The sequence below is a fragment of the Arvicanthis niloticus genome, chromosome 3, assembly GCF_011762505.2.
Source record: "Arvicanthis niloticus isolate mArvNil1 chromosome 3, mArvNil1.pat.X, whole genome shotgun sequence".
Classification (NCBI taxonomy): domain Eukaryota; kingdom Metazoa; phylum Chordata; class Mammalia; order Rodentia; family Muridae; genus Arvicanthis; species Arvicanthis niloticus.
The window spans coordinates 43,633,511-43,655,634 of NC_047660.1; the positions used below are offsets into that span (position 1 = coordinate 43,633,511).

Genomic DNA, 22,124 nt, shown 5'->3' on the forward strand with positions numbered 1-22,124 from the left:
GGTGGATACCTGAGGGTCTTAGTCTGGGTTCTATCGCTGTGAAGAGACATCATGACATGGCAACTCTTACAAAGGACAGCATTTCATTGGGGGCTGGCTGACATTTTCAGATGTTCAGTCAACTATCATCATAGTGGGAAACATGGCAGCGTGCAGGCAGGCCTGGTGCTAGAGAAGCCAAGAGTTCTACATCTTGATCTGAAGGCAGCAGGAGACTGTGTATCACACTGGGCATAGCTTGAGCATATGAGACCTCAAATCTCACCTCCACAATGACATACTTCCTCCAACAAAGTCACATCTACCCAACAAAGCCACCTCCTAACAGTGCCATTCCCTATAGCCAAGCATTCAAACACACGAATCTATGGGGGCTGTTCCTATTCAAGCCACCACACTGAGGTTGACCTCTCTGGTCACCACATGTATGTGTAAATGCACTGCATATATGCACACATGTACACACACACACACACACACACACGCAAACACACACACACACACACACACACACACACGCAAACATTGGGGCACAGATATTTAAAATAAACACAATTATTTTCTTCAGCAAACCTTTAGCAGGCAGTTCCCCCATAGAAGAAGCATGCAGAGATATAAAATGTTGAGTCTAACCTGCAGAACTTTCCTGCAGAGACTTCGCTCAGACATACAGCAAAAAAAAACGCCCCGTGTCTACACACACAGCCTCACCAACTCTAGCTTAATTGTGCCTTTCATTTCCAACTCAGTGCAGCCTAGCAGACAGGCAGGCAAGCAGGCAAACCTCTTCTGCTCGCTGATGGTAAACCAGGGCGTTCCTGAAATTGTCTCACTGAATTCTTGTCAACAAAGAGAAAGAAGTTGAGACCCGTTTAAATCTCCAAGTCAGATGGCAACTCAACCTATCAGAGCTCCTGAGCCCAGTGACTTTTCTGGAGGCAAATCCTGCATGGCCTCAGGCAGAACGGACAGCTTCTCTCCTTAGCTCTCTTCTCCGAGTGAGGGCAGGTGAAACACTAAAGTACGTCAACTTGGCTTCCCAACGGCCTTCCTGCCCTGCTTCCTGTTGCAGGTTCCCAGCGGCCCCACCTCAAGGGCACCTCTTCCTCACGACCACTGGTGATAGCTGCTAAGGATGCTGAAGATGTCAGACAGGGGCTCATCACCAACTCTGGAACTCAGCGGCTGCATCAGTGTGGATGGTAAAAACCACCTCAGTTTCATTCATCTGCCAGTGTCTCCTTCAGTAACATACACGCCAACAACCACATCGCCAGTAGTCTCTGGGAACAACATAACTATTTTCAGATCTGTTACAGTTGTGTCAGGTGGTTGAAAATGTCATTAAACCCATTACTGCTTCAAAATTACAGTCATTATTGAAACCTGCTCCTAGACCTTATTTAGTGTGTTAATAAACAAAGATTCCTAGAACCATAGAGTCTTTATTTCTTAAAATATTGTGCTAACTGTATTTCAGAACAAAAGTTCTCTTTTTTAGTCCTCTATGTCATCTCTTTACCTAAAAAAAATTTCATAGACACGGTGTGTGTGTGTGGGGGGGGGTCTGTGGCAAAATAAATAAGTAAATAAATAAAAAACCAACAAAATAAAACCAAGAGCTTTGGCTAAGAAACCCGAGTTTTGGGTTTTGTGGTGTTTTAGATCTCCAGAGTTTTTTTTTTTTTTTCTATTCAATATTTTATTTATGTACATTTCCGATGTTATCCCCTTAGTGGGCCTCTGAATACCTTACTTCCCTTTCCCAGGCTTTGTCCATCCATCCATTCAACCGACACTTAGTATCTATTTACAAACCGCCAAAGCATGGCGCACCAAGGCAACCTGTCCTATGACAGCTGCTGATTGTCAGCTGAAAGGAAGGAGCCTCTGTTCTGGAAAACTCAAATTCAGCTAGCTGCTCACTGCTTTGAAATCCACGGACACTCCCTCCCTAAGGTATAAATTCGATCAGAATAATTAATGTTTCCCCCCTAGAGTTCCCATCACTCTGTGACTCCCAAACCATTCTGTCAAAATCCTCCACATCCCTCTACAACCTAGGCTTCCCAGAGGAGGTTAACCCCTCCCCCACTCCCCTCCCGCTTCCCCCCTCTCCCATGCAGCTTTTTGCTCTGTCAGTTCCGATCTTCATTATTCACTGGAGTCTGACTTGCCTCTGGGATCTTGAGCCTTCTAGGTTGTGTAGGGGGAGGAACAGCCCCCTTCAACCCAGACCCTAGCTCATCCTCGGGGCTCCGAGCGCTTCCTCCGTTCCATAGCAAATAGCTTCTTCTCCATAGACAGATTTGCAGTTCCCAGGAGCAAAACACTACTCTTTCTCGAAGGCCTCTCCCTCCTTTCCGCCTATGCTGTCTCCCACCCCACGGGAACACGATGTGGAGACCTTCCTCTCACACTCCCAAATCCTCCCGAACAGGCCATTTCCTTTTCAGACCTCTCTACCAAATTCCTCCTGGCTCTCGTGTACAGGCAGGCCTGTGCTCACGCTTCCCCACCCCACCTCTACCCTGCCGCTGAAACGTCCCCTTTTGCTTAGTTCCTGTCACCTTTCAGAAGCTTTCTGTGATTCTCAACATTCAACACCCAGGCCCAAAGGACCTCATCTCCCCTCCATGCCCCCTTGTCTCGTAACTCACAGCAACTATCATTCATCAGTGACAAGAGGTTGTTTGAAGGGAGTACCAAGTCGTACCCATATTTGTGACCAAGTACCTAAAAGCTATCCTGAGCTAAAATAAGGTAGTGAAGGAAGGAACAAATGAATGCTTCTCCTTAATCCGTGGTAGTTTAGGGTTGCCTTGACACTGACTGTGAGCACGCGTAAGTGACACCACCCCTGTAAGATTCCTTGTCCCCTTTCTGAAGGCAGAGGACAGGGTGGAGCTCTAGGCTGCTGGGTAGGTCTCCTACTCTTAGCCATGTGACCCTGTTGTGGGACTATGGCTGTCCCTGTGTGCTGGCCCAGAAAAGCCTTCCAGACAAATCGCACTCTGTCCTAGGCACCCACCCAGTACCAGTTCCTGAATCTATGCTGCACTGGCCCATCCAGTCCCATCTCCTCCTCTGCCAGACAGATGCTGATCCTAGAGCAGTTTCCAGGCCATTAGCTTTGGGAATAGTCACCTGCAAGTAGAGGCTACAGGGAGGACCTCAAAAGTATGGATTTGCTTTTGGGATCACAAGCCGTTGCCTTCCGATATTTGCATCTGTGGATCTTCTAAGTTTCCCCTCGGCTTTCCCTCCGAGCCCTCCCAGCCCTGCTCTGAACGTCGGGCAGACCCCGCCTTCTAACATACACAGGACATGCTTTGTAGAGGGATGTTCGTCTGCACACCCGGAAACCTATGTGTGTTTGCACCCAGCAACATGTTCCTGCTGGCTCTGAGAAGTTGCTGCTTCCCCATCTGGGTTGTGGTTCTAGCATCTTCTTACCCCTCCCAACAGCTATCAGTTTTTATATCTGTGATTCATAAATGTACGATATATCTTTCCACTTTCCCCATCTATTTCTTTCTCTTAGCTGGGTCATTAACATGCCCAGATAGGCTCTGCTTGGCAAATGTAGCTGCCTATTTGAGGGAAGTTACTGAGAAGTGGCTAAGAGCCCCAGATTTTGGTATAGTACAAATGTGATTTGTGTCATCTATATTGTGTCCTTATAAATGACACAGTAGCAAGTGACTTCTTCTCTCTTCTGGTGTGAAGAACAATATCCTGAAAACGCCTAGCACACAGTAAGAGCGTACTATACACAATAAGAAATGGATCCCACTTTCCTTTTCTTGGGAGGAGCCTGAGTCTCGAGCTGGGCCCTGGTTCAGCCATTTCAGATCTATTAAAGGCAAGTATCCAGCCTTGCTCATCTCCAATTACTTAGACCAGTGAAGCAAACCAAAGCCTGGCCGGTAGTCATGACACCAGGATCTATGTTTTTCTTCTTTAAGAAGTCACATCATATGAAACATTATATGATTCAGCCACAAAATGTTAAGGGCCAGCTAGCTAGCTATGAGGGCCAATGAGATGACTCAGTTGGGCAAAGGTTCTGGCTGCCAAGCCCGATGACCTGAGTAACAAACTCAGTCCCACACAGTGGCAGAGAACCACCCCCACAGTTGTTCTCTGACCAGCTACCACATAAAGGAATGCCATGCACAACACCTCAAATTAATTTTTATTTATTTTTTAATAAAAAAGAACTAGCTATTATAATCTGGCCTTAATTAGAACACAATTTCAAACACCTACCTATAGCAGGTATGGTCTAAATGAGTGACATGTCACTGTGGCTGAGGGTGGAGGCTGCCAAAGGGCCATAGCAAGAGTGGAGGGCTGTGGTAGTTAGATTGTCAGGCCTGGTCCAAGGGAACAATACTCCTGACTTGGCAGGGGCTGGGGACTGTCAGAGGGAATTAGACTCACGACAGAATGAATGCCACAAATTCACGTTAATAAAAGCATTTCTGAAAGCCAGATCTTGAGATGACCCAAGGACCAACAAGCTGACAGCTGACTGCGGTATTTCACAAACTGAATTACACATTATGACTTTAGCCAGCCAATTCTCGCTGCATAATATTTTTCTAAACTATTAGAAAAATAATTCATCCCCTACCACATAGGGAGGCAAGTATTTTGATAACTATGCCAAAGATTACTCTTCCCATGTGTTATTTTCATTTCTTCCAAGTCAAATTCAAGATTCGCTTAAGGGTCGAGCACATAGCTCAGTTGGTAGAGTGCTGGCCTAGCATGCAAGGAACCCTGGGATTGATCCTCAGCACTGCATAAACTGGGTGTGGTAGCACCTGCCTGTAATCTCAGCACTCAAGCGGCAGAGGCAGAATGATCAAAAGTTCAAGGTCATCTTTATCTAGTAAGTCTGAGGCCAGTCTGAGTACATGAGACCTGGTCTGTTTGTCCCTTTCACACACACACACACACACACACACACACACACACACATTTTTTATGGTATGAGTTAAGAGGTAAAGTACCTATTTGCAAGCATAAGGACCTGAGTTCAGATCCCAAGTACTTTTGTAACCCTAGAGCTTCAGAAGAGGAGACAGACCAATCCCAGGAGCTTGCCAGCCAGCCAGTCTAGCCAATGAGTAAGCTCTAAGTTTAGTGAGAGGTCTTTGGTTACAAAATGAGGTAGGGAAAGAAAGACTGAAGCAGTGTTGAACCTCTGGCTTCCATATGTACACACATGCACGCATATACAAACATGCAAATTATCTTTTCAAATGTATTCATCTTTTTCTGCTATCTGGCTCTGACATGCTCAATTTACACCATACAATTTATCAATTCACAATATTTCTTTGGAATCACCTCACATATTCCATGTTTATGTACTAGTTAACAGACTAAAAAATATAGGTCTACTAGAAATGTGTTTTTTGTTCTGTTAAGACAGTGATTAGTTTCAGTTGAGGCTAGTCCAGTGTCTGCAAAGACACTCTTACTGGAATCAAGGGAACCAACTGGTGGGCCCCAGTCGTCAGCAACCATGAAGCCCTGCAGGGCAGACTTTGAGAAGAGCTCTCTGTCCTGGCAGCAGGGTTATGCTCTGTCTGATACAGGTGATCTCAACCTGTATCATGACACTGTCATCTACAAAGTTCATTTCAGAGAATGGTACAATTGAGTTTAAAAATAGCACACACATACACAGAGTTTTATAGTTTTAAGTAGATTTACAATATTGGGTTGGGAGAATTCATAGCAGCCCTTTGGTCCCAGGTTAAACATGTGTGGTAGATGGGTTCTTCTCTATGGAAAGATCTCTCTGGCACTTTGTTCTTTGAAGTTCCAGGTCTCTATCACTAGAGATATTTTTGCCCAGGTACTCCAGATGTCGAATGGTATTTAGGAGACCATGCTTCTCGGGACCTACACAGCTATTCAGACAGATCTTAACACATTCCCAACTCCTCCAGAGTCCAGAGGCCTGAGGGTTGTTTAAAGGTTTTGCTGTGACAACATTTAAGTCTCAATTGGCTTGTCTTCCTTGTCAATGAAACTCCCTGGAAAAACTAGTCGGCATCTCTGTTATCCCTTTATAGTCAGCTCACTGGGTCAGCAAGCGACTTTTGCACATGCCCGGTTTTCATTTATTCTTCTCTTCCCTGCCATCAAGAGAGCAGGGACCATCCAAAGAACACCATCTAAAACAGTGGTTCTCAACCGTCCTATGTGACACCTGAACATAGTCTTCATGTTGTGATGATCCCGAACCATAAAATTGTCTAGTTGCTACTTCACAGCCATACTTTTGCTACTGTTACGAACCATACTGTAAATGTCTGATATGCAGGCTATGTGATAGACAACCCCCGTGAGGATCGCTATCCACAGGCTGAGGACCACTGATCTAAAACAAAGGCACATTCCAGGAGTCACGCACTGTCTGAAACTGACCCCTGCTGAAGAGAACACTGATGAACTGTGCCTTCATGACACTGAGCAATATTTTAGTTATTTACTGCCTTCAGGGTGGTGTCCAGAAGCAATGGGCTGGTCCAACACTGGACAGCCCCAAGTTTTTGCACCATTTATTCCCACTTCTTTCTACTTACACAACAACAGCATCGTGAAACAGGAGGTGTAACATAGTGGTCTGCTCTTTTACCATCGAGGGGCCTCTCGGTGGTGCATGCTTTCAAAGCACCCATCTGGCCGACTCCATCTACCAAGGTACCGAGTGCTACCTTCTGGGAAGACCCAGGCAACCGGTGTGGCTGTTTGCCACAGCAGGTCGCCACGGCAGTCCTGCTTCTTAAGGAAAGACACTAAGCACTCATGGAGCAATGGAGACCATCTTCACTGAAATATGTTGTCCCTGGAAACGCAGAGACTTCGTGACATAATCTTGTAGCATACACATCACAATCACAATCTTGGTCACTGGGCTGGCTAGAGAAGGTGGGGGTAGGGTCATCCTGTCAAGAGACATGGCTTCCCACTTAACAATAACTATTAATAATATATATATAATAATATTATATATATATATATATATATATATATATATATATATATATATATATATATAGAGGCAGTGATGGCTTCAATGGTATCTTTGGCAGGCTGAAGATACTTACTGATATTCTCTGAAGAAACGCAGCGTTCTAAGACCCTGTGCCCAGTCTCCACTAGAAAGGCTTTTCTAATTTGAGCTGGAATTTAGGTGGTTAAGCTCTCTCTCAGTGATTTCATGAGTGGGAAGGTGGGTCTGTGGCTTTCCTGTCCCTTCCAAAGATCAAAGAGCCGGTTTCCACAGCACTCAGGTGTGATCAGCTATTGTCTTTCTCCCACTTACCAAAGCAGGAACCTCACCACACAATCTGCTCCCCACTTCTGTTGGTAGACAGTTAGTTCTTCACTTTCAGGCTATTTTATCTAGGAGCAGATGTCATTTTCTGTTTGTTTCTGAACTTACTGCCGTTATCACTGTCTGAATGGATCTGAAATAGGCATCTAAAGGCCTTCACTGCACAAGGCTCTACCTTCTATTTCACACAGCCTGAGGGACAGTAGTGCCTGCATTGAAAATCATTTTCATTCCTAATTAAGGTTATAATTAACTCTTATACGTTTCTTGAGCAAATATAAACCTGATTTCTGGCATGCGCTATTCATGACAATTATTTTTAAAGTATGCAAAAACTCCAAAAGCACAGGTCCTAAATTCTGAACATTGTTAATTTGAAACAGAAAGCAGGCATTCATTAGAATTATGTGGTCCCTTTGTCTCCCCACCCTTGTCTCTCCTGCTGGTGATGTCACCAACGCCCAGTGTTCACACTAGATCTCCTCCTGCTTTAGAAGTCACTCCTGCTCTGTGGCATGGGAAGTGTGACTCCAACAACTCCATAGTGACCCACAGGCTAAGGAGGCCTAGTTAGGTTTGGAAGCCAGCAGTAAGACGAACTTAGGTATGTTCAAATAGCAGTCAGTAAAACTGTTCTGAACTTAAAGTGAAGAGAAGCCATAAGAACACATCTTTTGATTTTAATAATTCATTACTATTTCATTTATCAAGACACCACAATTTTGTGGGACTTTTATATTAGTAGAAATAATGTCTATTTAATTCATCAAGGATGGAGACTTCAAATTCTCCACAATTACATGAAAAATCTAAGAGATGAAATGGCCACTGTCTAGTTTTCTTTTTAAGAGAAGTGTAATTACTGTCTAAGCATCCCGTTAGGTCAGTTCTGTAGCCCTGAGTATGACAGAGACAAGTACTTGCTGCTCTCCAGTTATCTTCATGGCAACTGCCATTGGCTCACAGTGAGTACCACTGCTTTACCCTTCCACCTAATAAACTATGCCCACTGGCTGGCCATTCTTCCTAGTGAGCCCCGATGTGTGCCCAGTTCTCCAGCCCACCTCCCCCAGCTCTACATTAGGGAGCTGAGGGATCCAGGACTTAGGTAGATAAGCCTCAGAGGATGCACAGGATGGACCCAACTCCCACTGGATCCGGACAGACTACAAAGCTAAGTCCATCCTGTGACCTCCCTGCTTACTCCTTAGGCTCCACTGTGTTTACACATCATCCAGAAGAGATTCAAGTACCAGGTCCTACCTAGCTCAAACCCCAATAGATTCTTTCAACCCCCAGAAGAGTGTCTAAGAATACAACTACTCTCCTAGAGGCCAGCAGCTCATTCCACTGTAGGAATCATGATCTGATCCATGACAACAGAGCTGTCAACGTGGGAACGAACCTGTTACTTCCTTTGATTCTATCTGGGAATACACAAGAACCAGACTCATGCCCCTCAGTTCAGGAACTTCACGGGAATAAGCTCCACATAAACCCTTCCGATTTTAAATAGGGGAAGTGAAGATACTATCTCTTATCAGTCCAGAGGGGTGAGGTGACTCAGTCACAAGAGAATGAGCTCCTCTCCCCTCCTCCAAGCAAAGCAACATCTCTCCCTCCTGGAGTGGAACCACTGGCGTCCACGCCCTGAGACTTTACTAGGCAAACTGCTGTTGACTTCATGAGGAGCAGCTGTGGAAATAACTGTATCAACGGCGTCATGTGGAAACGCGTGTGTATCAACATTTGATATGCTTTATTGAAAGGTGACAAGAACAGGTAAATACAGTGGGGACTGTGTGGGGAACATGCGCAGAACGACTATACAGGTAAGGTGCAGAACCCTACAGGGAAATCCACTTCCTTAGCAACTGACCATTTCTCCGGTGTTCACCAGCTCAACTGACATCAGTCAACACGGAGTTTACTTTTCAAGACTCAGCAGCTAGATTCCGGCTTACACAAAGTGACTAACTGTGCCAAATTCTTAAAATTTCTTCAGGTGTGGTTTTTGTCACAAAGCAGTTTTTAAGTAGATCTCTAGAAAGGACAATCCACACCTTTTCAGACAGCCAATGGAACATCTAAATTTCAATCTGTACAACCTAAACAGTAGTTACGGTCCTCTATTGTACAAGTTCGTTACACTACATACACAAATATACAACAAGCAAAACAACCTTCATAATAAGATAGCCTAGGTCCCAGCTACCTGTCACCGTTATGTCACTAAGAGTTTTGTGTCTTCTGATGTTTCAGAAAAGAGGGACAGTACTATCGTATTTTATAAGCTTTGGTGACAGTTGTCGGTTTTGTAAAAGGACTGCATCCCCCTCCCCCCCCACCATTGCAGTCCTGTTTCTGGCCTCTCAAGTTCTTTGAAGAGAAAGAGAGCAAAAAATCCAGGAGCAGCCCACCTCCGAGCCCCACGCAGGCAAGCCCCAGAGCTCTTGGAAGCTGGGTGGGCGGCTGGGGAGGGGTTGAAAGGCACACAGCTCCTCGGCGTCAGTTAAACCATTCCTCAGACATCTGCCACGTTGCACAGGGTACATCCATGCTCACTCTCTGATTAACCTTTAATTCACTCAACTAGTACATTTCTTCAAGCCAAAAGCATATGAGTGCTTAATACTGGGGAGAAAGCGAGAACAGCGTGTGAGTCTCACGTCTCTTTCATAGACGGCAATGAAATGGGTGACGGCGGAGGCGGCTTCTCGCTAGCACATCTCTTCGGTCTGTTCAGTTCAGACAGCAGCAGCCAGTTCTGTTGGGGCATAGCAGGCTATGCGGTTGATCCTGAGCCCTGGGATGCTGGCTGTGCCGGGGGCTGTGTGGTCCCCTGTGGCTGCGTGGTGGCCGGAGGAGAGCCAGTCTGCAGCTGGGCCTGAAACTGGGCGAGCTGCTCCGGACTGGCCAGTGTCTTCAACAGATTGTTCTCCTGCTCCAGCTGGGAGTTTTTCTCTATTAGTTCTTTGATCTGCTCCTTCAGAACCTCCACTTCCTCTCTAACTGCATACATCAAATGGCTTTTCACCAGATCCTGAAAACAAGAGGTAAAGAAAGGCTTTAGCTTACTAGGTCCGGGGGCTCTGGCTTTTCTGAACGCCTTTCTTAGCTCTCCCTAACCAATTATGCATTCTACCTCCAAAGAGCATTAAAGCACACTTGTGGAAATCTGTGCATAATCACAACCACGAAATACTTTAAGTTTAATGTGTACGTGATCAAGCTTTTCAAAAGTCTCTAGACTTTCTCTGCAGACATTAACCAATGATGTCTCCAGTCCAGTTTCCAATTCAAGATGGCAAACCACACCAGGGGCTCCGTTCAGGCCCTGTGTTCTCATCCAGGCCCAAGGCCCAGTGGCCGCTTCCCCGCCCCCAGGCCCTCCCAGCGCAGGGAGCGTCTCCTCCCTCCCCCGGCACCGGCTTCAGCCAGTTCCTACAGAGCGTGTTGCCGCATTTTCTTCCCTCCACCTCTATACCCCCCCCCCCCCAGATTAAGCTGACATCACAGAAACCTGGGCAGACGTCGTAGCCAATGGGAGCCCGAGTTATTTATAGCTCTGAATTAAAGGTTCAGAGTTTGCCTAGCAACAGTGGGCAGAGAATCCCGTGAGAAGAGCCACAGGCGCTGCTCCAATAACAAAGAACGGCCAAGGCGGAAATAAAAAATAGGAGAAATCCAGGCTCAGGCAGAGAAAGACCAAACTTTTCTCCCATTCCCCTCCTTTGTGCGGCTGTAGCACCACGGGAGAGGTTCTGGTACGGTCTAGAGATACCCCCCCCCAATTCCCCAGCTCCCCTCGGTGGGGACACCCTCCCTCCCAGCTCCCCAGTAAAATCTCCGGGTTCCCAGTAAAGCCACACACACACTGCTGAAGGTGCTCCCAACGAGGAAGCTGGGCCGCTGCCTTCTTATCCCGACATGGAGTGAATGGGTCCAGGGCAGGGCCCCGCTCAGAACCTGGGGCCCTTCTCCTGCGGTGGCAGCCGTTGGGTAAGTGGCTTCTACGCTGGCAGGAGAGAGCGAGCTAGCGCTGGCATTCTGACTGTATGAAGAACAACCGGCACCGTCTGGATTTAGCTAAGGGATGCACTAGTCCTTTCCAAGGCATCTCGGTTTTTGTGCCGTGCCCACACTGAGTACAAGTAATTTTAAATCAATACATACCATAGCTTGCTCTATTTTGTTGTCGATAGCTACCACACTTGCACCAGAGCTGGAAGAGAAAATAAAAAAAAAAAGATCATCGATAAACGGAATTGATCTTTAACATCCAGGATAAGGACAGATCTCTGAATTCGAATGACGTTACTAGCATCATATTCTGAGTATTCTTAAACGCTACAAAATGCATCCTACTCCAGAAAATACCAGCCACACTCTATCCAGGCATCTCCCTATTTTAGGAAGCCACAAAGGACTAAATTACATAATGGAAGAAAGCCTGGTTCTCGAGCCAGATCTACGAAAATAAGGATCTGGCCATTTCAAAAAGCAACATCTATGCCACAGTAACCCTAGGCACGGACAAAGGAATTCGCATGGCTATCTTGTACCTGCATTACCACAAGTCAGTTTACTCCGAGTCAATTTAAACCAACTATCCCAGCTGACATTTACCTATTGTCAAGTCTCACGGAAGCGTTTTCAGTTCCCAGCAAAGACGACAAGAAAGAAATTGAAAAATGTCTCAGTTGGTAAACTCCTAGATCCATCGCCACTGGTCTACACCATTGGGATTTCATGCAATTGCAGCCAAATTTAAAAAAACCAGCCTCGTGGAAAAGAGAGAGAGGGAGGGAGGGAGCTCCAGCAGCCTGGTTCAAACTAGATAAAGCCTCCTGGCTGTCTGCAGCTCGGGGCGCGAGAACGACAGTGCTGGCGCGAGTAACCCTGCGTCTGCAGCAGCTCAGTCCGCCCCGGCTGCCGGCTCCACTCCTCTAGAGGAGGCCGCCTGGCCCCAGCGCCACATATAGGCGGGGAGGCGACGCGCCGATTGGCCGCGCCTTAGGCCCGCCCCGCGCTCCCGGGCTGCGGTCCCTCCCGGTGCCCGCGGCGGGGAGGGGAGGGAGGGGGTTGGGCGCCACCTCTTCCGAGGCTCGCGTCAGGGTCCCCGAAAGCACCCATTGCCCGCACGCACGCTTACATCTAAGGGAGTCAGACCCCCGTCTCCAAAGCGGCCAGTTCCTGCGGCAGCGCTGAACCCTGCAAGCTTGTTCTTTGCAACCAGACCCAGCCGAGCTACTGGGCATGCCCAGTCCCACCACTAAGACTCAAACGCCAGCGTCTCGATTTCAATTATTGGGTTCTTACAAGAAGCTCTAACGGGAGGTTATAGAGGCTGTGTTATGTGCAAGGATACTAATCCTGCTGTAGGAATTCCTTTTTTTTTTTATGCTAACGAAATTCATAGGAATATTACATTTGCTTTTTTTGGTGGGAGATAGCGCCACATAAAGTTTATCAGTTATGTGCAGAAAACAATATTGTATTTTTCTTTAGTAGGCAAATAAAAGGGTCAAAGGAATCTACAAGATGAAACGCAGGGAACCTTCCCTAAACGGCCCCATAGTTGTAAGCCTTAAAATCTCATTACCCTAACTGCACCAGTAATTATGTCTTCTTCCATTTATAGCTAGAAAAGTCAATCTACAGGTCCAATCCCAAGCAGATCTATGTTCAGCCAGTCCCTAAGGCCAAGGGTTCTTGAAGTGAGACGGCAATTCCACCAAGACACAATTCTCGGTCTTCTTAAACCGGAGAGATTGAATACCATCAAGGACGTTTTCCAAAAAGCATATGATTCCTTATAATGTAGCCTTTGCTCATTTGCAGTGTGGCCAGAACCAGTAAAAATGGGTAGAGTCTGATGGTTAAAAACAGTTCACCAAGCCGGGCGGTGGTGGCGCACGCCTTTAATCCCAGCATTTGGGAGGCAGAGGCAAGCGGATTTCTGAGTTCAAGGCCAACCTGGTCTACAGCGTGAGTTCCAGGACAGCCAGGGCTACACAGAGAAACCCTGTCTCAAAAAACAAAAAACAAAAAACCAAAAAACCAAAAACAAAAACAAAAAACCCAAACAAACAACAACAAAAGCAAAAAACAAACAAACAAAAAAAACCAGTTTACCAGTCAAAAGAGATGCTGCAGGCTAGCCACTACTTCACCTAACAGCCAGAGTGAGCAGATTAATGCCATCAAATCATGGTCCTTAGATAAGGATGTAAAATAGCTTAACCCAGGGCAAAATTACCTCTAATAATTTAAATATCTGTGAAGACGCATCAGTGAAGATTATACTTTAACATACTATAAAACTAAGACCAGAAGTTTGATTATTACAGATTATATACCTTCTGCAGTATGGCTGAGGAAATTTTAACCTCTACAATACTGCCCTCTAGTGGCAAAAGACTACAATAACAAAAGAAATAGCAACAGCTTGGGACCTCTCCATAGGCAAGTGGTACTCAAATAATTCCAAAATAAAATTTGATACATAAATACGCCCTTATCTATCAAAATGAGGCCTCTCCCTCAAGGAACATCCTTTCCTAAACTGCCATAGGAGAGACTCTTAGACCAAGGCTGGAGGGGGCTCTTGGTTTCAGAAACTGTATTAATTCAGTTAAACACCAAATATTGAATACAGCACAAGGGGACGAGAGTAATTCTCTTCTGTGTTAAAAATGGGCATTGCTGCAAAACAATATTCTTTTCATTGTGTTTCGTGTTAGACTGCTTCTGAATAAAAATGTTAGTATATTTGTAGTTTATGTTGTGTGTTGTTTGAAGGCGCCACTTTCAGTAATGGGAAATAGTAAGACTGGACAATCCTAATAACTCATGAAATAGGATGGAGTTCCTACGTCCACGAATGCTAAGTGGGATTATTTGTTTTGGTACTTTTAGAGTTATAATTTTAACTCTATCAATCTATATCTTTTTAAACATTTTAACTGCACAGCAATCCCAGAGGAAAGAATATTACAGAAAAGTACACTGTAAATGTTAAAAGCTAAACAGAAAAACAAAACCCACTCAGGCCATATGAAGAAATGAGGTTAAGATTCCCAGCTGGAATTTAAAAGGATCACATGATTTTATTTATTCATGTTGTTCTTGAACATAAGTAAAAGAGCTAAACCAGGTCTGTTTTCTATCACTTTCAGCTGGCTGACTACCTGTACTAGCAACAGAAGCAAATACGAACCACCACCAGTCTGTCTAATCCACATCCCTACTGGAGAACTGGCTGGACCAAAACATACAGAAAAAAATGGAGGCTTTTCATCTCATACAAATGTGCTGAGTCCCTTAAAACTGGCTTTTTATATGAAAGGAAGAATAAATAATATAAAACAAAGGCAATGGAAAGAGGACATTTTCTTGGGCTATAACCACTGGCTGAGAATATCTGACAATTTCCCTTCAAAAGTTCTTCTATCTACCAGACAGGTATCTGTGAGTCTAGTGCCATGTCTGAGACTACAACAGGTTGGCTGAGATTGTAAAGAAATGCAATAGCCCTTCATGAGATACTCCCAATGGCGTGGGCCATACAAGTCAGCTTCATCAGGCCTATACATATAAGAACATTTGAAATTTGCTATTGTCGTCTGCATAGGAGTTTTTGAATAGATTCTACTTCAACCACCTCTGGCTCTTGGTATCAAATGTGGGGAATGAAGAGGAGGAGAAGAGGAAAGGTCTGTGAGGGACTAAGGTGACTGGAGCACAGACAGGGTCTGTGAGGGTCTGCCTGAAGCAGAGACTGCATACCTAGAACCTCTTTCCCAATCCTTATGAACCTAAGAGGGACTGCCAAGGAAACAGGCAAGGGATGCATGTTGTAAAATTGCTCTTGTCTGGGTCTCCCCCAATCCCCTTACCAATCACCTCACTTTCCCAGGTTCCTAGGAAGCAGAAGTAGAATACCAAGGTTAACAAAACCACAGGTTTTATGGCCAAAGAAAATGTAATACGCACAGAGTCAGAATGGAGATGGGAGCAGAGACAAAACTACTACTTAGCCATTAAACATAAAATCTTTGCATGGTTACAACATGGATGGAACCACAGAGTCCAGAGAGTCAAAGACAAATCCCACATGGTCTCACATCTAACACATGTTGACCTCTTTGAGATAGAGGGCAGAACAGTGGTTACCATGGTAACCGAGGGTAATAGATGAAGAGGAGGGGAATGAGGGATGCTGCTCAAAGGATATACAATCTCAGATAGAGGGTAGGAGAGCCGCTGACCAGCATAGCAACTTCAGTGAGTGAGGGTTAGATTGCACCCTTTAAAGAGTGGATGCAAAGTGCTCTCCTGACAACTCAGCATGGCAAGTCCTGCATTTGTTGGCAAGCTGCAATTAAACTAGCCCACATACATTTCTATGAACACAGGAATAGACGAAAGCAGTTAAAAGTCACTGTGTACAAATTTACCTGTCAATTTAAAACAGCATTTCAATATATAGAAATGCATTAACAATTCACAGGTAAACAATGAATAATGTTTTAGTGACGTTCCTCTGCACACCATCGAAGGAGTAACAAGCCGCTACATGCAGCCTTCCTTTGGGTTAGAGGATAAGGTCGGAAAGTCTCCCCTTGGAGAACCAAAGAGGGAGAGTGAAAGAACAGAGATGGGAAAATGACTCTGGAAAGCCAATGTGCAAACAGGATGTGATCCAAAGACACCAAGCAGCGAAGAGGAAATTACCACACAGTCATCTAAAGTAGGAGTCTCCAGGTGAAATGAGAGAGATGACTGAACGCCTACAACAGCACACCAAAACCAAAACCCAAACAAACCATCAGAGCACATCATCACAAAACACAACAACAACACAGGGATGGAGAGGCATCTCCAAACCGCAATGATAGACAAGGCAAGTTACAAACAGAACAGTAACAGCAGAGAAAACTTTTTTTTTTTAACCACTGCCAGACGATCATGAAGATAAAGGTCTTTACAGTTCTGAGAGGAAAGGGCTGCAGTGACCGAGTTCTCACTTGGCCAAATTATCTCTTTAATGCAAAGTTAGAATAACAACATTTTTAGCTATTTTGTACAATATGCTGGAGGCCTATTCTGGAAATCAAGAAAAGCAGTGGGCAGGGGAGACCACAGCCAGAGCCAGAGGACAGACTCTGGGAATGGGGAGCTGACAGGCCAGACGGCTGTGACCTCAGGAGAGGCTGCCTGGCAGGCTTGGTGCCATGGTGGCCTGATGGTGGTGGGAGAGTCCAGGAGCAAGAGAGCAGGGAGAATAACTAAGTTTGCAGGGCCTGGGCAGCGGCTGCTATCGAGGTGCGTGACAGTCTTCCTGGAATAATCACCCTACAAACGCAAAGGAGGCTCACACCTCCCCAATCTACAGGACCATCATTTTAGAGATTAAAAAACCAAACCAAAACCATGAAACTTACTGACAAGGTGGTGGGAAGAATATTCACAGTGTGTGACAGTTTAAAGGAGCTAAGCTACATCTATATTTGTCACAACTTAAATTATAATACTCAAAATTGAAAAATCAGAAAGAGAAAAAAAAGTCAGAGAAATACAGAGATAAAGAGAATAAACATTAAAAGTAGCTGCCCTTGAGAGACAGAAAAGGGGTGGAAACGGAAAGTGCTTAATTGTTCTGAGTATGTATGTGGAATACCTGGATTTAAAATAAAATTAATAAAATGCCTGGATTTATGTAAAAGGGAAGAATGCAAACACAGGCATACCAAAGACCACCCATCGACAAGCTTCTATACCCAAACCTTGAGACAGCCACGGCCAAAGAGCAGACCAGTAGTCAGAAGTCAGAGAGGGTCTTGGCTGGTGAGGGCTACAGAAGCCAAGTGAAGAAAATCTAAGTCAGGAGTGGCGAATGCTCAGGACACTGCCACCCAACTACTGGGGGTGGGGGGTGGGGGCGGGGGGAGGCGTGATGTGCATGAGTCTCTGTGTCTGTGTCTGTGTGCATGTGTGTGTAAAATGGGCATCATGTATACACATGTGTATGCATGCTTTGTTCCTATGGAAAGCTGTCTAAAAGCAAGCCTTGAAAAAGTAACAAGTTACCCGCCACAATGGTTATTTGTTAAAAAGTAGCAGACACACTAACATAAAGACAGGACTCACAAGAAAATTCAATGAAAATGACCTGCATGTGACAAAGGCAAGAGAACCTGAAGACGAGGATATTAAATTAGAGACATTTAACTATGCTTTATATGGTCAAAGGCAGGCAAAGGAATTAGGATACTAAAGACAATGAAAATTCAGATTAAGTTAAAATGAAAACTACAATCTTTGAGAAGAACACTATACTAGACGGGATGAGAGCAGCAGATCCAAGGGCAGCAGTTTTAGCACTACACGAACAGCAGACCCTATTCCAAGTGAACCACAGAGAAAACAGAATTAAAAAAACAAAATAAAAGGACGGAGGGAAAGCACTGGCCGCAGCAGGAGGCCAGCATACGGGGGACAGTGTCAGTGGGAGCCCTAGAAACAGGTCAAGGAGAACTATTTAGGAAGCAATGGCAGCTCCCCAAACATTACAACAATAACCATGGAACCCACGGCTGCACACAAACCCCAAGGCGAGACTATCCTGCCGACAGCCAGGATGAAGTGCCAGTCAGAAAGAAAATCTTATGAACGGCCACAGACGACTCTGTCATACACAGAGGGACAGCGGTCTCCAGCTGGCCTCCTACTTGGAAACAACTGCAGGCAGGAAACAATTTCAGAAATACATTTATGGTTATGAGAGAAAAAGTTAGATCAATACATGATGGCAAGTTGATTTTCCACACCAGTGTAGGAATTCTGTGAAGAACTAGCAACGTTTCAATAAACGCTCCTGGGTCCTGGGCCAATTGAATAAAGTCAAATTAAATAGCAGAAAAAAGAAAAAGAAAAAAGAAAAACCACCTCAAACTATTCCTCACACTTACGAAACATTAACCACACACAGATCAGAGTAAATGTAAAAAAAATCCTGAACTAGACCGCTTCTGTAAGAAAACCCAGGAGACATCATTTACTCTGTAGATTAGGGAACATTTCTTAGATGTAACCCTAAAAAAGCTGGCAACCGGGCTGCTATTGAAACTATTCTGAGTTAATGCCACAAGAATATTGGAAGCAAGTTAACGGTAACAGGTACTTAGGAACAAAGAACTCAACAGCCAATAAAAGAAATGTATATATTACACATTATATATAATTATAACACAATATACTTATGTTATAAATATAATATATATACAAAATATAGTATATACTACACACTATATACTATATTATATATATATAAAATATAGTATATACAATATACTATATACTATATTATATGTAAGTAAATAAAAAAAAATACTAAGCATCAATCATTACAAAACTGAAAACAAAGCCGTGAGATGCTACTATACAACACACCTGTATTATACAGCATGGTTAAAATAAAACCTTCCAGTCTTTTTGTGAAAACAGTGCACCAACAGTCAGGGTGTGGGGTGGGAAGTGTGGGTGGGGCAACAGACCACTCATCTGTTGGCAGTGGGAATGTATAATGCCACAATTGCTTTTGAACAGTTTGATACCTTGCATCAAGGCCAGTAATCCCAGCTCAAGTTAGAAATTCAAATCCCTGCATGTTCACAGTGGCTTTATCATAAGCACCATAATGTCACTCAACTGGAAGACAGACAACCATGTGCCAGCGGCTAATCTAATGGGGTCTACCACTCAGCAGTAACCAAAAATGAACTACTAACAGCATGAATGAATCTCAAATTTAACACAGTGAGTGGAAAAGCCATTAAATGCAAAAGGCTGCAAAGCACACAGTCCCATTTGTAAGATGTCCTCGGGAAGGCAAAACAGTGGGGGCAGAAGACAGTTCCTCAGCTGCCTGAGCTTTGAGGCAAGGAAGGGAAAGTGGCGAGAGGACCCTATTCAAGGACCCTGCAGTGGGGGCTCCCTGCAAAGCCTTTGGCAACATGACTCAGATGGTTAATGTTATTTTACATCTCCAAGAGAATAATCATTCTGAAGCCAAATTTCTTCATAAATACCACTTCTGCTAAATGGTGGTAGATTATGAAAATCAGGAGCCATAGACGAAAATGGCACCCCAGATTTAGAAGCTAAATGACATTCTGTAAGAAACATCTGAAGTGAAAAGTTGTCCTGATTATGGTTCTATTTCAAGGCCTTCACGCACATCTCCTATCAAAAATGAACAGTAGTTCTTTACTTTTATGCAGCCATGGAAAGAGACGATTTGAGCTCCTTACACCTTAAAAATAGTGGCTTCAACCTAACCTTTGAGAAATTCCTGAGGTGGCGGTGGGTAGCAGCAGAGAGGAGGCAGGGGACCAGATCAGCCCTACACAGAATCAGCAGGGGCCATGACTGTCAGCCTCTTGGTGACCTTAAAATGGACAAAGTTAGCTGAACAGTTTCATTTACAAAGATGAAGATAAACTGGAAGCTGGTCCTCAGCCACTGAACGCCTAGTACAGCGTCGATCGGGTGCGAGAGTGCACTGCAAAGGTAACGCCGCGCCGCCTGCGCATGTGCAGTGAGCTCTTCTGCTCTGACGAAGGGCTCACGCCCATACGATGGCCTCTCTGGACACTGGTTGTGGAGCTCCGCCCCGGGGGTTTCCTCAAACTCTATGAATTAGTCAGAATTTTAGAAGGAAACAAGCTTTGGGGACCATTTTGTTTTGATAACCTTAAGATATGATGTGTCCAGGATTTACCTACACAATTGGAAGATGGTCACAGAAACAGCTTCTCAGTATATTATGTGATAGAGGTACAGAGTTCTAAAGCAATGGATAGGAAGGCAGGAAGGCGAGAAGGTGGAGGACCAGCCAGCTCAATAGAACCTTCGTAGTCATCTAAACCCACCCTCTTTACAGGTGGAGAAAGACCTAAGAGACTGGAAACCCACACCACAGCCCAAACGTGGCACAGAGCCTACAGTCTGGTGCAGGGTGTCCCTCCCAGCCCTCTGCCAGGATGCAGAGCAGACTGATCAGAGAGACGCAAGCCAGTCTCAGAAGCATCAAGTTCTGCAGTCTGTGTGGGTGCTCTTCAGGCACTGGGACCAAGTCCTGGCAGGGAGCAAGGCTCACCACAGCTCCAGGCTAGCCCATTACAGTGCAGACATGCCCAAGAAAGATATTCAAATGGTGACATCAGAGGCCTTCTTCCAAAAGCCTCCAGGAGCTGTGAGAAAGGCCTGAGGGAGTTCAGGTGGCCCAGAGGGAAGGATACTTTGTAAATAAGGCAGGCTAGATGTCTAAGGCCTGTGGTCAGGAAGGAAGAGGAGTGGCGTTTAGCAGCACACACGTCCCTGTGACAAGCCTGTGATATCCCAGTACGCCTGTGAATGCTGCCACACAGCAAAACCCCTCTAATCTCCTTACACATCATCTAGGTGTGATTCTAACCTTGTTATACCCTCACTAGTGACAATTCAGTAAGGGGAGGGGACAAGAGGACAAACAGAGTGAATAATGGAGTAGCCCTGGCCAATGAAGAGGGAGACGTGGGTCACTTTCAACACTTAAACTTGCTGCCAGTGTGGGCAAGGGGACTCTGCAGTAAAGGCGTCTGCCACCACACAATGCCAGCCCATCCATGTGGGCGCAAAAGAGAGAGCAGGGCTCACACAGTCGTCCTCTGGTTTTCACCATGCTCTCTCTCTTCCTCCCCCTCACACACACACATTCTCACACATTTTCTCTCTCTCTCTCTTGCTCACACACACACTCGCGCTCACATGCACACACACAATTGTAAAAATTAAAATTGCTAACTTTTTTTAAGGTCTAAGATAATACATTTTGACCAGAAGGATACAAACTAAAGTTTTGAAACACTCTCTTTGGGCACTCACTCTTTCATCCACTTATCCATCCTTATTCAACCAGAACTGTGAAAGGCCAGGAACTAAAGTTACAAAGACAAATGAGTCAGAGTCTCTGCTTTCAGTGACTGGGGAGGGGTGGAGGGGAGAGAAGCAGGGGGAGGGTATGCCACCTGATGTAACAAGATACACATACAGGATGACAGGTTCAGAGAAAGAAGCTGAGGGGTGTGTCTGAGAGCACAAGATCCCCTCTGGACCTTGAAAACCAAGGCACTTAACATGGTACAATGTGTGTGTGTGTGTGGGGGGGGGGGGGGGGCGGGGAACACATTTGTGAGGAGGGAATGACCAGACAAATGCCTGGGTCATGAGGCAGCCATGCCAGGGCTCTATGTCACTCAGGAGCTGACTGGCAGCACAGTCAGAGGGTGGAGGTTGTGGGGGCAGCAGTGCAGAGAAGTAGCAAAGGGGGATGGGGTTGAAACTCCTGCTATTGCCTGGCAGGAGACTGGGATTCCTGGTAGCTGGGGATCAAATGGGGTGTGTCACTGACGATGTACAAAATTCCAGTAGGAAGGACAGAGGGAGACCACGTGGGAGGGAGATCAGGTGATGGCTGGGGGCAAGTGTGGCAGGCAGAGCAAGTCTTAGCTTTCCAGGTGGGAATATGTGGAAGGTGAAGCCATTAACCAATCAGATGCTACACCTGCGAGACATCGCTGGTTTGGGGAAAGGATGGTGACTGGTTGGACCCAGAAGCCACTGGGAAATACGGTTGGAACTCAGGAGAGAGTGGGGCCTAGGAAAAACAATTGAAGCTGAGAGACAGCAAAACTATCCATAAGAATGGGTACAA

The 22,124-nt window shown here is 45.3% G+C and overlaps 1 protein-coding gene across 3 annotated transcripts in view; it reads right to left on the minus strand.

Moving 5' to 3' along the window:
• Positions 1–9,101: 9,101 nt before the first annotated feature.
• The window catches only part of Tsc22d1 (TSC22 domain family member 1), a 103,868-nt gene continuing 90,845 nt past the window's right edge, over positions 9,102–22,124 (minus strand). The window contains exons 1-3 of one of the 3 annotated variants that reach the window (XM_076930702.1): positions 12,519–12,542; positions 11,540–11,588; positions 9,102–10,406 (exon numbers count right to left, since the gene is read on the minus strand). In XM_076930702.1, coding sequence (XP_076786817.1) covers positions 10,149–10,406; positions 11,540–11,542 — 261 coding nt within the window. In that variant the 5' untranslated portion in view covers positions 11,543–11,588; positions 12,519–12,542 and the 3' untranslated portion in view covers positions 9,102–10,148. Of the gene's footprint in view, positions 10,407–11,539; positions 11,589–11,992; positions 12,333–12,518; positions 12,543–22,124 lie in introns of those variants that run through there. The other 2 variants (XM_034499266.2, XM_034499263.2) reach the window with 2 other exon arrangements.